This window comes from Centroberyx gerrardi, chromosome 6 (assembly GCF_048128805.1).
Source record: "Centroberyx gerrardi isolate f3 chromosome 6, fCenGer3.hap1.cur.20231027, whole genome shotgun sequence".
Classification (NCBI taxonomy): Eukaryota; Metazoa; Chordata; class Actinopteri; order Beryciformes; family Berycidae; genus Centroberyx; species Centroberyx gerrardi.
The window spans coordinates 33,998,678-34,012,449 of record NC_136002.1 but is presented as its reverse complement, the minus strand read 5'-3'; the positions used below and the strand labels follow the sequence as shown (position 1 = coordinate 34,012,449).

The following is a 13,772-nucleotide window of genomic DNA, read 5'->3' as shown; positions in this document are numbered from 1 at the left end:
GCATGAGACCGGATCTGAGAGAGACTGAATGATGAAGGGAGAACTTTGAACAAAATGGAGATGTGGAGTTCTGACGTCTTCAAATGTTTAGCTGTCAAATCTAACAGCAGCTGAACAGAAACAGCCAGAGGAAAGTTTAGTAAAGTTTAGAAAGTAACGTGGATTTCATATTAAACACTGAATCAGTTAGCAGACTGACAGCAGCTGGTTGGGTGAAACACCTTCAGCAGCACTGAAGAGGTCAGTTCTCTGTCTGCTCCACAGCGGCAGCCCGCCCCCTGCTGGCCGCCGCTCGCCATCACAACCACAAAACAGAATACACACTCACTGGCCAAAATAATGGGAACAGCAGTTTTCCATAAAACATAAAGAGCCGTCACATGTTTGTTCAGCGAAACCTGCAGCCTGTCCTGAATCTGATTATCTTCGCCGTTTTGTGAATCCCAATTCATGTGCAACTTTTAGATTGTGGCTTGTTTTTTTTAGAATGACAATTAATCATAATTGCGGAGATTTCTTGAATTTGCGTTAATTATTGCGATCGCAAAATCGCAAGTTCCTGGAGGGACTCGTTAGAGTCAGTTCAGGTTAGTTTTCCCATTTTGACATCCAGCGGTTTCCAACGGCGACTGCCGACCCGCCGCCATCGACACCCAGAGAGGCGTTATGACCCGAAACCCTGAGACACACCAGCTGCTGCGGGGGTCAAACCTGTGACCTTTACATTACGGGACGGTCTGTCCTCCCTGCCGCTGAGACGATCAATACGGATCAATACAGATCAATACAGCTATGACATGTCCCAACAAGAGCAGCTTTGTCTGGACGATGGCGTTGCTTGTTGAAGACACAGTGTAGACACAGACACAACAGGGATTCTCTACTCGCCGTTTTACCCATCATGCTCGCTGCTATATGGTGATCAATAAGCTGGACGTATGCAGAGTACCACAGTTCTAATACACTGAATTTAAGTAACTATCACAGCACAGAGTTCTGTTTTAATGTAAACAACAACAGAATGAACCGTGAGACACGGACGCCACCAGGCGGCGAGGTGCGGGGCTGATGGGTAAATACCATATAAGGACAGCGGAGCTAGACGAAGCGGCGAATCAGGTTGTTCCTCTCCGGCTCCAGGAACTCCTCCACCAGAGAGCGTGTGACGCTCCTCAGCTCCTCCTCCAGGCCGGAGATGTCACTGCAACACACAACAGCAGCAGGCGGCGTCACTGAGGCGTCTGCGTCACTGAGGCGTCTGCGTCACTGAGGCGTCTGCGTCACTGAGGCCGCGGCGTCACTGAGGCGTCTGCGTCACTGAGGCGTCTGCGTCACTGAGGCGTCTGCGTCACTGAGGCGGCGGCGTCACTGAGGCGGCGGCGTCAGTGAGGCCGCGGCGTCAGTGAGGCGTCTGTGTCACTGAGGCCGCGGCGTCACTGAGGCGGCGGCGTCACTGAGGCGGCGGCGTCACTGAGGCGTCTGCGTCAATGAGGCCGCGGCGTCACTGAGGCGTCTGTGTCACTGAGGCGTCTGTGTCACTGAGGCCGCGGCGTCACTGAGGCGTCTGCGTCACTGAGGCGTCTGCGTCACTGAGGCGGCGGCGTCACTGAGGCCGCGGCGTCACTGAGGCCGCGGCGTCACTGAGGCGGCGGCGGCGTCACTGAGGCGGCGGCATCACTGAGGCCACGCCCCCACGCCTCGCTCACAACCGACCTGTCGCAGGTCTGCCAAGGTCTCTCCAGCGCAGCGTCGCCCCCCGCTGGCCGGAGCGCCGGGCGAGTCGAAAGCACAGCGAACGCAATACGGAGTAAAGTGTTAACTCCAGACGAACATCGCTGTACTTTTTCTACTGCTTCACATTAAAAAGTTTGAAAGTCAGTAATTTGATTTTCCCTTCAGTCCATTTTAAATCCATCCATCACAGAACAGATTGTGTGTCTCCATCAGCAACAGAAACTGGATCAACAGAAACTGGATCAACAGAAACTGGATCAACAGAAACTGACAAACTGTGGATCCATTCACAGTGAGAAGAGGAATCTGACTTTACTTTGTTTCTGCACTTTATTTTGTCATTTCTAATGTTTCCAGTGAAAAGAATCTAGTTTGAACTCTGACCTCTCTCCTTTTAGAATCACATGGAAAAGATCACAGCTGACAACGTTCTCTGTTCTAAAGAGGAACTCAGGAACTTTTACTCTGAGGACATTTTAAAACAGACACTTTTTACTTTTACTTCAGTAGAATATCAGCAAAGTAACAGTACTTCTACTGCAGTAGGATATTCTCGTACTATTTCCACTGACAGGTTTCCACCTTGTAACGGGTTCATTGTCACCAGATCAGACATTTTTTTCAGAATTTAAAATAGTTCAACTAGAGTGAAATGTGTTTTCTACTGTCAGTCAACAGCACAACTTCCAAATGCAAAAGTTGGATTTTTCCAAAGTATCCGTCACTCAAAACTGTCGGCCACAGGAATGAACCGACTTCTGTTTACTGACGAGACGTAACACCAGACCAGGTGTGAACGAGGCGTTTTTGGGAGCGACTTGTGTATTTCTGAATGAGAAAACGTCAAGTCAGGTTCATGAGGCAGAGCTACAACACACAGAACAGACAGAACAGACAGAACAGAACAGACAGAACAGAACAGACAGAACAGAACAGAACAGACAGAACAGAACACACAGAACAGACAGAACAGACAGAACAGAACAGACAGAACAGAACAGACAGAACAGACAGAACAGACAGAACAGAACAGACAGAACAGAACAGACAGAACAGACCAGACAGAACAGAACAGACAGAACAGAACAGACAGAACAGACAGAACAGAACAGACAGAACAGACAGAACAGAACAGACAGAACAGACAGAACAGACAGAACAGAACAGACAGAACAGACAGAACAGACAGAACAGACAGAACAGAACAGACAGAACAGAACAGACAGAACAGACAGAACAGACAGAACAGACAGAACAGAACAGACAGAACAGAACAGACAGAACAGACAGAACAGACAGAACAGAACAGACAGAACAGAACAGACAGAACAGACAGAACAGACAGAACAGAACAGACAGAACAGAACAGACAGAACAGAACAGAACAGACAGAACAGAACAGACAGAACAGAACAGACAGAACAGACAGACAGAACAGAACAGACAGAACAGACAGAACAGAACAGACAGAACAGAACAGAACAGACAGAACAGACAGAACAGACAGAACAGACAGAACCAGGTTTGGCAGCAGACCTGTTCCCCGGAGCAGCACAGATCTCGGTGTAGTATTTGATCTTGGGCTCGGTGCCGCTGGTCCGCAGCGTGGCGACCACGCCGTCCTGCAGCGTGAAGCTGATCATCTGACCGCCTTTACTCACAGGAAGCACCTGGAACCAGGAGGGAGAACATCCGCTTCATCTGCTGTCTGGTGCTGCGACCTGCGACCTCTGACCTCTGACCTCTGACCTACAGCTAAACTATACCTGTTGGATAGATCAGAGCTTCTGCTGTTTTCTATCAATAACTATCAGCGATGCAGACAGAGGGGCAGGGGGGCAGAGGGGGCAGAGGGGGCAGAGGGGCAGCAGGGGGCAGAGGGGCAGCAGGGGGCAGCAGGGGGCAGAGGGGCAGAGGGGCAGAGGGGCAGAGGGGCAGCAGGGGGCAGCAGGGGGCAGAGGGGCAGAGGGGCAGAGGGGCAGAGGGGCAGCAGGGGGCAGCAGGGGGCAGAGGGGCAGAGGGGCAGAGGGGCAGAGGGGCAGCAGGGGGCAGAGGGGCAGCAGGGGGCAGAGGGGCAGCAGGGGGCAGAGGGGCAGCAGGGGGCAGAGGGGCAGCAGGGGGCAGAGGGGCAGAGGGGCAGCAGGGGGCAGCAGGGGGCAGAGGGGCAGAGGGGCAGCAGGGGGCAGAGGGGGCAGAGGGGCAGCAGGGGGCAGCAGGGGGCAGAGGGGCAGAGGGGCAGCAGGGGGCAGCAGGGGGCAGAGGGGGCAGAGGGGCAGCAGGGGGCAGAGGGGCAGAGGGGCAGAGGGGCGGGACAGTTTACTGAGCTTTGTGTGTTGTCTAAAAAAAAAAAAACTGTTAAAACAACCTTTATTGATAAATTGGTTAAATGAAACGAGTCACAGAAAGAGGGGAAAAAAAGGCTAAAAGAGGAAATCAATGGGTATTTTTCTCATTAAACATGATTAAGAGACTTAAAGTAATTCTCAGGTTTGGAGAAGTGACGTTAAAAAGAATACAAATATTAGGATGTGAGTATTAACCAGGTGAGAAGAGAGGGATGTGTATGGAAACGAAGACTGATGCTGTTAACTCTGTTTACCTCCTGACTGCAGAGGGCTTCAGGTTAAACCACAGACTTTTTATGGTCTACAGAATATTTGAAAAACGCACCTGTTGCCCCCTGGTGGTCAGATATGGCAGTACAGTCTTATGAAAGACTGAAACTTTACTGACAGGTATAAAACAACCCATGAAGTATTTCCACTAGATGTAAAGCCTGATGACATGTTTAGTTTTTGATAAAAAGCAAGTTTGTGTCCATTACCTCATGAATAATTAATGTATGTCTGATGTCAATCATCGATGTGATTTGGAGTGTTTTGGAGTAGAGACTAGGGCTAAAGACAAGACAGTTTACTGTGTCACAGTAACCAAATCCACCTTATCACACTATTCACTTTTACTGAGAACGTTACTGAATGGATCTACAGCCACACCACAACAAGCTGACTCAGCTGCTCTCTGCTTCTAGCTGCTTCATACAGATTTACACTTTATTAGATGCTAAACTACCAAGCTCCACCTGAAAAATCTAAACCAATCCAAACCAAACCAAACCAAACCAAGCGCACTCTGCTGGAGTCTTACAGATCTGCGGTCCGGCTGGCTGCTGTCGTATCCTGTGGTGACGTCTCTCACATGGAGGATGTTGTGTCCGCCGCACGTCTTGGGGTACGAACCGGCGCCATCGAAGTTGCGAATTCGGCTGAAGATCTTCTGGACGGTGGGCGGGTCGTTGCAGATGACGTAGGACGTCTTAGACACATGATAACCGTATCTGGAGGACAGGAACCCACAACTGTGTCAACATTCAGATAAGGAAGAGAGTCATGGTGGACAAAACACACATTACCCACAACTCATACTCTGGTATTGCTGCACCATTAATCCAAAAATATAAATCAAAAATAAGTACTGCAATTTCCAAATCCCTTCAAGGCATTTCAAACCGCTTCCTAAACACGTGTTCAGGATCTGTGGAGAACGTCTGGACTAAACATCAAGTTACAAGCCGGAGAAAATGTGTTTTTGTGTTTTAAAGGACCGGAGCTCAACATCAGCATCTGCCTGGAGTCTGTCAGGCCGAAACGAAAATAAAATGAGCAGTTGAGAATCTCAGTCCCAACACAGAGTATGAACCGCTTCCTGAACAGAATCAACCTGATCTCACACAAATACATGACATGAACTCGACTTGTTGACACCGAATTACATGTTGGTGGCACATAAAGTGTTAAAACTCAGTTTTCCCAGCAGTAAGCGGTTCCCTGAAGGAGACACGACTGTAAACAGGCAGTAGTCTCAGGCAGCAGCTCAGTGACAGGCAGGTGCTGTGGTTTCACTTCAATGACGGAGACTGGAGTTCAATTCCCAGCTTGTAGGAAGGAAATTTCTAATGAGAGTCAAGTTTTAATTTTTAGGGAATGTTTTTCTTATTTATCCGACCATCTTATTTAAGCCTTTCACTAACCTCAACCAAGTTGTTTTAGTTGCCAAACCGTTTTAACTGCCAACCTTTAGCTGAAAATGTCCAATTCATGTTACTGTCACAGAATCTTGTAGAGGAAGTTTGTAGAGGAATTTTCACAAAAAAAAACAAAAAAAACCCTGCCTTTTTTTGGGGACACAGTTTGGGGACACTTTGCCTTTTCTAAATGTTCAAAGTACAATTTGATTTTCTCTGTTATTTTTCAATGAAGAAGGAAAAAAACGCCTGCGATGCTTTTATTAACATCAAATATCTGTTTCCTGAAACTCTGGATCTCGTCTCTGACTGTCGGCATGAAGAAAGTGTTTTCTGATGAACGTATAGTTTCATCGTTTTAGTGTTATTGTCACAAATATTTGCATGTATGATTTCTTTCCTCAAACTAAACCTCGTTAGTGTTTAATGGGGTTCAGAGAAAACAAGCTGATTCATTTGTACGAGCTGCTGCCGGAGCAGAGAGTCTCCTCACGTCCGGTAGATGTTGTGCAGCTGCTGGTGGAGCGTGAGGTTCTGGTTGTGGAGGTAGGCGGCCATCTCGGCCACGACCGCCGCCGCACTCACCCCGTCTTTATCCGGCACCATGCTGCCGCACAGGAACCCTGCAGCCGGACGCAGGACAGACGCTTCACATGTCAACACTGCACACTTTCACCTTTGACCTTTGTGTCTCCGCTGAGGGTTTGACCGCTCCACTCTGCTTCACATTCAGACAAGCTGGCCAGTAACCTGTAACAGTGGGGGTTAACTGCCTTGCTCAGGGGCACCGGGGCAGAAGTTGAGGTGTTACTCCTTCACTCCTCCCACCACAGTATTTCAGTCCAGGGGATTCAAACTGGCAACAAAACCTCCAACATCCCTCAGTCTGAACATGGAGCAGCTCTCAGATTTAATCAAAGACACGAGAGAGCAGGTTCATCAAGCGTCCAGGGAGGAAAAATTAAATAAAGCTGAAAATAGAAAACTCTGGTCCGTATTTACTAAGGAGCGTGTTAATTACCATGAGGAAGAATGAGCGTCACCTGATTCAGTGAGACTGACACAAGTCACATCAAGACTGAAGAACAGCTGAGTTTCAGCTTGACGATGTTTCAACAGACAGACTGTGGTCCGAGGATCCGGTCTGAGTTTTATTTCATCAACCAATGATAACATTATTATTATTACTATAATTATTATTATTAATAATAATAAATATGATTTGTTAATCCATAATTTCTTTTCATCTCATCCTCTGACAGTGGACAGTGGCTCTCCCAAGCTAAGCCCCGCCCACTGGAACACCTGTCTGCCTCTCTCCCAAGCTAAGCCCCGCCCACTGGAACACCTGTCTGCCTCGCTCCCAAGCTAAGCCCCGCCCACTGGAACACCTGTCTGCCTCGCTCCCAAGCTAAGCCCCGCCCACTGGAACACCTGTCTGCCTCTCTCCCAAGCTAAGCCCCGCCCACTGGAACACCTGTCTGCCTCGCTCCCAAGCTAAGCCCCGCCCACTGGAACACCTGTCTGCCTCTCTCCCAAGCTAAGCCCCGCCCACTGGAACACCTGTCTGCCTCTCTCCCAAGCTAAGCCCCGCCCACTGGAACACCTGTCTGCCTCTCTCCCAAGCTAAGCCCCGCCCACTGGAACACCTGCATCAACATGAAGGTTTCTGAAATAAATGAATACATTCTCAGAAACAGTCTGTGGTCAGTTTAACAAAATACGTTTTCTGAACAAGGAATAAACAGAAAACTGTTGTACTGTCAGCTCCCAGTAGAAACCAGTAGAGACCGTGTTGTACTGTCAGCTGCAGTAGAAACCAGTAGAGACCGTGTTGTACTGTCAGCTGCAGTAGAAACCAGTAGAGACCGTGTTGTACTGTCAGCTGCAGTAGAAACCAGTAGAGACCGTGTTGTACTGTCAGCTGCAGTAGAAACCAGTAGACTGTGTTGTACTGTCAGCTGCAGTAGAAACCAGTAGAGACCGTGTTGTACTGTCAGCTGCAGTAGAAACCAGTAGAGACCGTGTTGTACTGTCAGCTGCAGTAGAAACCAGTAGAGACCGTGTTGTACTGTCAGCTGCAGTAGAAACCAGTAGACTGTGTTGTACTGTCAGCTGCAGTAGAAACCAGTAGAGACCGTGTTGTACTGTCAGCTGCAGTAGAAACCAGTAGAGACCGTGTTGTAGTCAGCTGCAGTAGAAACCAGTAGAGACCGTGTTGTACTGTCAGCTGCAGTAGAAACCAGTAGAGACCATGTTGTACTGTCAGCCGCAGTAGAAACCAGTAGAGACCGTGTTGTATGTGAATGTGAAGCAGGTGGAGCTGAACAAACTTTCTCAGGAGAAATAAAGGTTGAATAAAATAAAGCAAAATAAAGTTACCAATAGACTCCTCGAAGGCGAATATCACGTGGTTGCCAGTTTTGGCGAGCTCATGCATTCTCTTCCCGATCCACTTGAAGCCAGGTAAAGTTTCCTATTGGACAGAGAGACAGGAAGTCACTTTAAAGGTTCGGTCCGACATTCTGAACCAAACTGTCTAAATACTAAAGTTCCTCCCAGTGAAGAAGAGAGCAGCAGTTTAAATCTGGCTTTCGTTTGTCTGTTGGCTTGACTGGGTTGATTGACAGGAGGCGGGGCCTAATGTGACCACAGAGAACGACAGCTATTGGTTGAAAGATTTATTTTGGAGAAACATGGAAATCGGAAACAGAGACCTGAAGTCTTGCTTCTTGCTTAAAAACAGAAAGCTGTAAACTTTTACAAAATGTAAAAGTTTCGAGCCTGATATCAGATTGTTGCTTCTTCCTCTGAACTGAATGAGCCTGAGAGGTTTGGAAACACTGATTTAAAAATATCTTTAATGATGGTGCAGCAGGTAGAAACTGTCAGAATTAATATGAAAGAAATGGAAAAGTTAAAATATGAGCAAAAAACTCAAATCACACTGGAGTTGTCGGTGCAGTTTATAACCAGGTAAGGCAGGTTTGTGCAGAAGATTAACGGCCGACCATTTTAACAAGAGAGAATTGGTGTGTAGCTGCGACACATCCAGCAAGGTTTAATGTCCAAGTTTAATATTTAGAAAGTGTCCAACACATCAAGGATCAGGCAGGACTCTCCTGCAGCTGCAGATCGAACCATGTGTTTACAAAAAGTCTGTTTTTCAGGAACATCCATGCAGTTTTGAAACTCTACAACAGGTTTCAAGGGCTTAAGAGTCATGAAACTGACTCAGCACATCGCTGATCACACTTTACTTTCAGGGAAGAAAAAGAAAAACCACCAAAACGACAGTAGGGGGATTTTTACCCGACAGCGGCGTCGACGCCGACGCGAGAAGAGCTTCGTACCTCGAAGTGGAAGCCCTCGATGCGAGCGAAGGTCTGCAGGATCTTGGAGGAGACGGTGGTGGCCAACATGTAGAGCTGCTGGGTGTCTGCAGCCTGCGGGTGGCGCTCCTTCCAGCTGAACAACATCCACCAGCCCAGCAGAGCCGCCAGCTCGTTCCCTGTGAACACCTTCCAGCCGCTCCTTCAACACAACACAAAATATCACAACACAACACATCACAACACAACACAACACATCACAACACAACACATCACAACACAACACAACACAACACACTTTAAATCCCCTCTGCTCCTCTTCTCTGTCAGCTCTCCTCAGTCTGTGATGTTCAACACACTGAGCAGTTATTTAGTGATGAAATGTCATTTACAGTTTTGCTGAACCCACTTTCCCTCAACCTGCCTCGTCTTCTTCTACTGCAGTTAGTGATTTACTACATTTCCCAGAATGCCTTTCAACAACCCCCAGAGAAGAGGAGTGAACTTGCTGCATCCAGCTGTTGGTTTTAAGTGTCGGAGGAGAGAGAGACAGCGATACTAAGAGGAAGAGAGCGACACGTTTGTGACGCCTTGCATCAGAACGCAGTCGCCTTGTCGAGTCGACAGCGTAAACCGATCCAATTATATGCAGCCTACATCATTACGGCACATCGCATATTTCCCCCGTATCGTGCAGCCCTGGCCGGCGCCGCCCTGGTCGGCGCCGCCCCGCACCGCGGTGCCTCTGAGCTAACGGCAGCGTTACCCGGCGCTCTGCTCCGCCACAGCCAGCCGGTCCGCGTCAGGATCGGTCGCCAGAACGATCCTGGCGTTTTCTCTCTCCGCAAGACGAAGAGAAAGCTCCTGAACAACAGAACAATATTATTAGATGTAACCAACTAAAAAAACACCACCTAACAAAAATAATTGGATATACGTAACCAAAAAAAAAACAGCACATAAATATAATTAGATACAACTAACCAAAATAAAGACAATTTAACAAAAGAATTAGATTTAACTAACTAAAAAACAACACGTAACAAATGTAATTAGACGTACCTAAAAAAAAAAGTCACGTAATAAAAATAATTGGATATAACAAAACAAAAAAAACAGCACCTAACAAAAATGATTAGATGCAACCAACTGAAAAAGCAGCACGTAACAAATATGATTAGATATAACAAAAAAAAAAAAAGCAGCACGTAACAGAGGCAGTTAGATATATCAGATGTAAGCGTGCTGAGCTGTACCAGGACGGACGCTCCCTCCTCGGGGTTGGGGCAGCGGACGGAGGAGAAGTTGGGGTCGGGGTCTCTCTGCTCCGGGACGGGGATGGGCGGGGCGAAGCCGAACGTCCGGAACGCCTGCTGGACGAAGACGTGTCCGACGCCGTGGAAGGACGAGTGGACGAACTTCAACGGACAGCGGCTGTTCAGATCTCTGGAGAGGAAGATGAGCGGAGGAGAAGTTCAGCTGGAGTTTGGAGAGGAAGACTTTCCAGCCTCAAAGAGGTTCTGGAAAACCATTTGGAGACTCAAACAGCATTCGATGACACAGAAAAAAATCACAATATTCACAAAATGTCGCAATATTTTCTATGATATTGAATATCGCTGAATATCGAAATATATATCAATATAGAAATTCTAGAAATTTGATGTAATTTAGAAGAAACTAGAAATAACCGCCTCGCGGTTGTATGCCTCCGCCAATAAACTTTGTTTTATCATTGCAAGGACAGTCTTTATTTACTCAACATATATAATTAATGTGATTATTAGGTCAACTTAAAGGATTTTGGTGTCTGCAAAAGTAAGTGACAGCACTTCCACCGTTTTTGTAGAATGACCCAAGATCGTTTTCTCAGCTACAGTGGTAAGAAAAACATTATGATGTCACAGTGAAGTTGACCTTTGAACTTTTGGATATAAAAATGTCATCACTTCATCATTTTATCCTATTAGACATTTGTGTGGAATTTTGTCATAATTAGCGTATGAATTCTTGAGTTATGGCCAAAAACCTCTTTTGTGAGGTCACAGTGACCTTGACCTTTGACCACCAAATTCTAATCAGTTCATCTTTGAGTCCAAGTGGACGTTTGTGCCAGATATAATGAAATTCCCTCCAGGCGTTCCTGAGATATCGTGTTCACGAGAATGGGACGGACGGACGGACAACCTGCCTCCGCCCACGGCTGTCACCGGCGCGGAGGCATAATAAAATAAAATACCAAAAAAACAAAACAAAACAAAAAAATATTGTACATTGTGATATTTTGGCGGGACAGTATCGAAATATTAAAGCTGCAATAAGCGAAATGTTCTGCCCACTAGAGGGCTTGGATTGGTTGGAAGGTCGGATATCGGTCGGACATCCCTCCGATACAGACCCCCCCCCCCCCCGCCCCACCTGTGGAGGCAGAGGGAGCTCAGCTCCTCCATGTAGCAGCGGTTGACGTCGTGCAGCGGGTCGGTCCGCAGGCTGCAGCGCTCCGCCTGCTCCTCCTCCCAGCAGGAGGCGCTCCACGGCTGCAGCTGCTCCTCGATGCTCCGCAGGATCTCCTTGTCGTGAGGAGAGCAGATCTGAGCCCCGGTACACCAGTACACCTGCGCGGGGAAGCAAGGCATTATGGGTACTGCAGGTTTCAGAAAGACAAATCTTTAAGCCCCGGAATCGTCCGACTGTGTGAGCCAATCGCAAAGCTCTCGAGGAGACGAGTTTATTCTGTAAAGACACATGAAGGAGGGAAATACAAACCACTAGACAACGAGCTGCGGCTTTACTTTCTGAGGAAAATGTTGAATAGGACAGACGGTGAAATCAGAGAGATCCTGGAGTCGGGCGGACGGAGAGATCAGCCGCCGTGTTTCAAACTGCAGAGACTCCCGAGGTTAAACGACAACAGAGGAATTTAACGGTGTTTCCAGTATTGTGTGAACAGCAGCATTACGGTAAAAAAGCAGAAAGGCATGTGTGTGAACAACAGAAACTGCCTTTACCGGAAAAATTCAAACGGTTTCATGTGTGAAAGAGGCTCTCAAGTCCAACTGTGTTCAGTGAAGCTGACTGATGCAGACTGGACTGAAGTTTAGATCATTTATTTTAGGCCTTTAGCCTTTTGGAGAACCTGCAGATACCCTGACTATGGGACGAGACCAGAGGTATTATGGGTAGGGACCAAAGAGTTGTACCACTGAACCCAGTAGGAACCCAGTAGTTCCCACCACTTCATCATTCTGCTAGCTGATAACATCCACAGATGATCATGTCTTTAAAAACAGCGATAAACAGATGATATTGTGATATTGTGTTATTGTGATTCACAATTCTGTTGTCTAAATTAATGACACAAATACTAATTAAAATCTCTCACAAAGAGAGAAAGATCTGAAAGAGATCTGAAAGAAATTAGGTAGGAATATTTGAAAATTACAGTTTTATCACACTGACAAAATCAAATATCACAACATTTTAGACCGGAGACCTCGATATCGATAATGATGTCCGGACCGAGTCGTCGATCCGACTCGGACTGACGTGTTTTCGGTGCTGACTGACCTTGTAGCCGTTGTCCTCCTTGCGGTTGTGGGAGGCGGTGATCATCACTCCGGCCGCCGCGCCGAACTTCCTGACGGCGTACGGCTGGAAGACAAAAAACACGGACAGAGCGTGCTCAGTTCAACCTCAGGCTGTGCACATGTGGACATTGTTCAGTTTCACTACCCACAAGGCAACAGCAAATATGTCGTCAGTGATACAGTCTCATCTAAAACCAAACTGTCTCCATTCGCTCCCTAATCCTTATCAATAATGCATATAATCATCTGTCACAAGGGAAGTCTGACATTTGGCATTTCTTTTCTATTGTCACCGACGGCGATGGCAACCAACTTAATAGTATAATACAATCAATACCTTATGACCAAAAAAAGCCTGAATGCACAGTGTGTTTCTGAGGTCGGTTTTGAGCGGGAGCAGACGGGAGAGTCGGATTTCAAAATCACTCTCGCTGATTTTGAAATCTCAAACTCTGGTTTAGGTTACAAAAACTGTAAGGATAATTTTAAACAACACAAATAAAAATCCAAATAACAGCATCTAAAACACATGAATAGAACAACTTATGAGAGCGCTTCATGGCCCTGCTGTGTGTTTGAGTTTGTTTTATCACCGCGGTTACGGGAATAGAAATCAGCAGCGCCAGTAGAATAGTTTCAGTAGAACAGATTCAGTAGAATAGATTCAGTAGAAGTTTGTTTCAGTCTCTAGAAAGTAAAGTCCTGTGGCGTACAGCAGTGCCTTTATTTACTTCACAATGAAAACATTCCAGGAGTTTCTGCTTTAACAAGTATTTAGTTACAAAATCAAATATTACACTTAATTACATTCTATAAAATATATAATATCTCCTTCAATATAAAGACTACAAGCCCCCCGAACCATAACCCGACCAACCAGAGGACAGCTTGGCACCACCGCTTTCTCCAAAGTCACAAATCAAATCAAAGTATTGACAACAGATCCTGTCCTATATTTATTTTATACAGAGTTAGAAGAGGGCAGGCAGAGTATTTCATCTGAAAAACAGAGGCAAGAGAGAGAGAGAGAGACAGAGAGAGACAGAGAGAGAGAGAGAGACAGAGAGAGAGAGAGAGAGAGAGAGAGAGAGAGAC

The 13,772-nt window shown here is 46.9% G+C and overlaps 1 protein-coding gene across 1 annotated transcript in view; it reads right to left on the bottom strand.

Annotated features, from left to right (window-relative positions):
• Positions 1-604: 604 nt before the first annotated feature.
• Positions 605-13,772, bottom strand: part of pgm2l1 (phosphoglucomutase 2-like 1) — a 16,859-nt gene continuing 3,691 nt past the window's right edge. Inside the window, exons 3-12 of the mRNA XM_078283959.1 lie at positions 12,658-12,741; positions 11,509-11,705; positions 10,347-10,536; positions 9,857-9,954; positions 9,112-9,292; positions 8,141-8,234; positions 6,252-6,381; positions 4,882-5,071; positions 3,271-3,404; positions 605-1,201 (exon numbers count right to left, since the gene is read on the bottom strand). Coding sequence (XP_078140085.1) covers positions 1,099-1,201; positions 3,271-3,404; positions 4,882-5,071; positions 6,252-6,381; positions 8,141-8,234; positions 9,112-9,292; positions 9,857-9,954; positions 10,347-10,536; positions 11,509-11,705; positions 12,658-12,741 — 1,401 coding nt within the window. The 3' untranslated portion in view covers positions 605-1,098. The remainder of the gene's footprint in view (positions 1,202-3,270; positions 3,405-4,881; positions 5,072-6,251; positions 6,382-8,140; positions 8,235-9,111; positions 9,293-9,856; positions 9,955-10,346; positions 10,537-11,508; positions 11,706-12,657; positions 12,742-13,772) is intronic.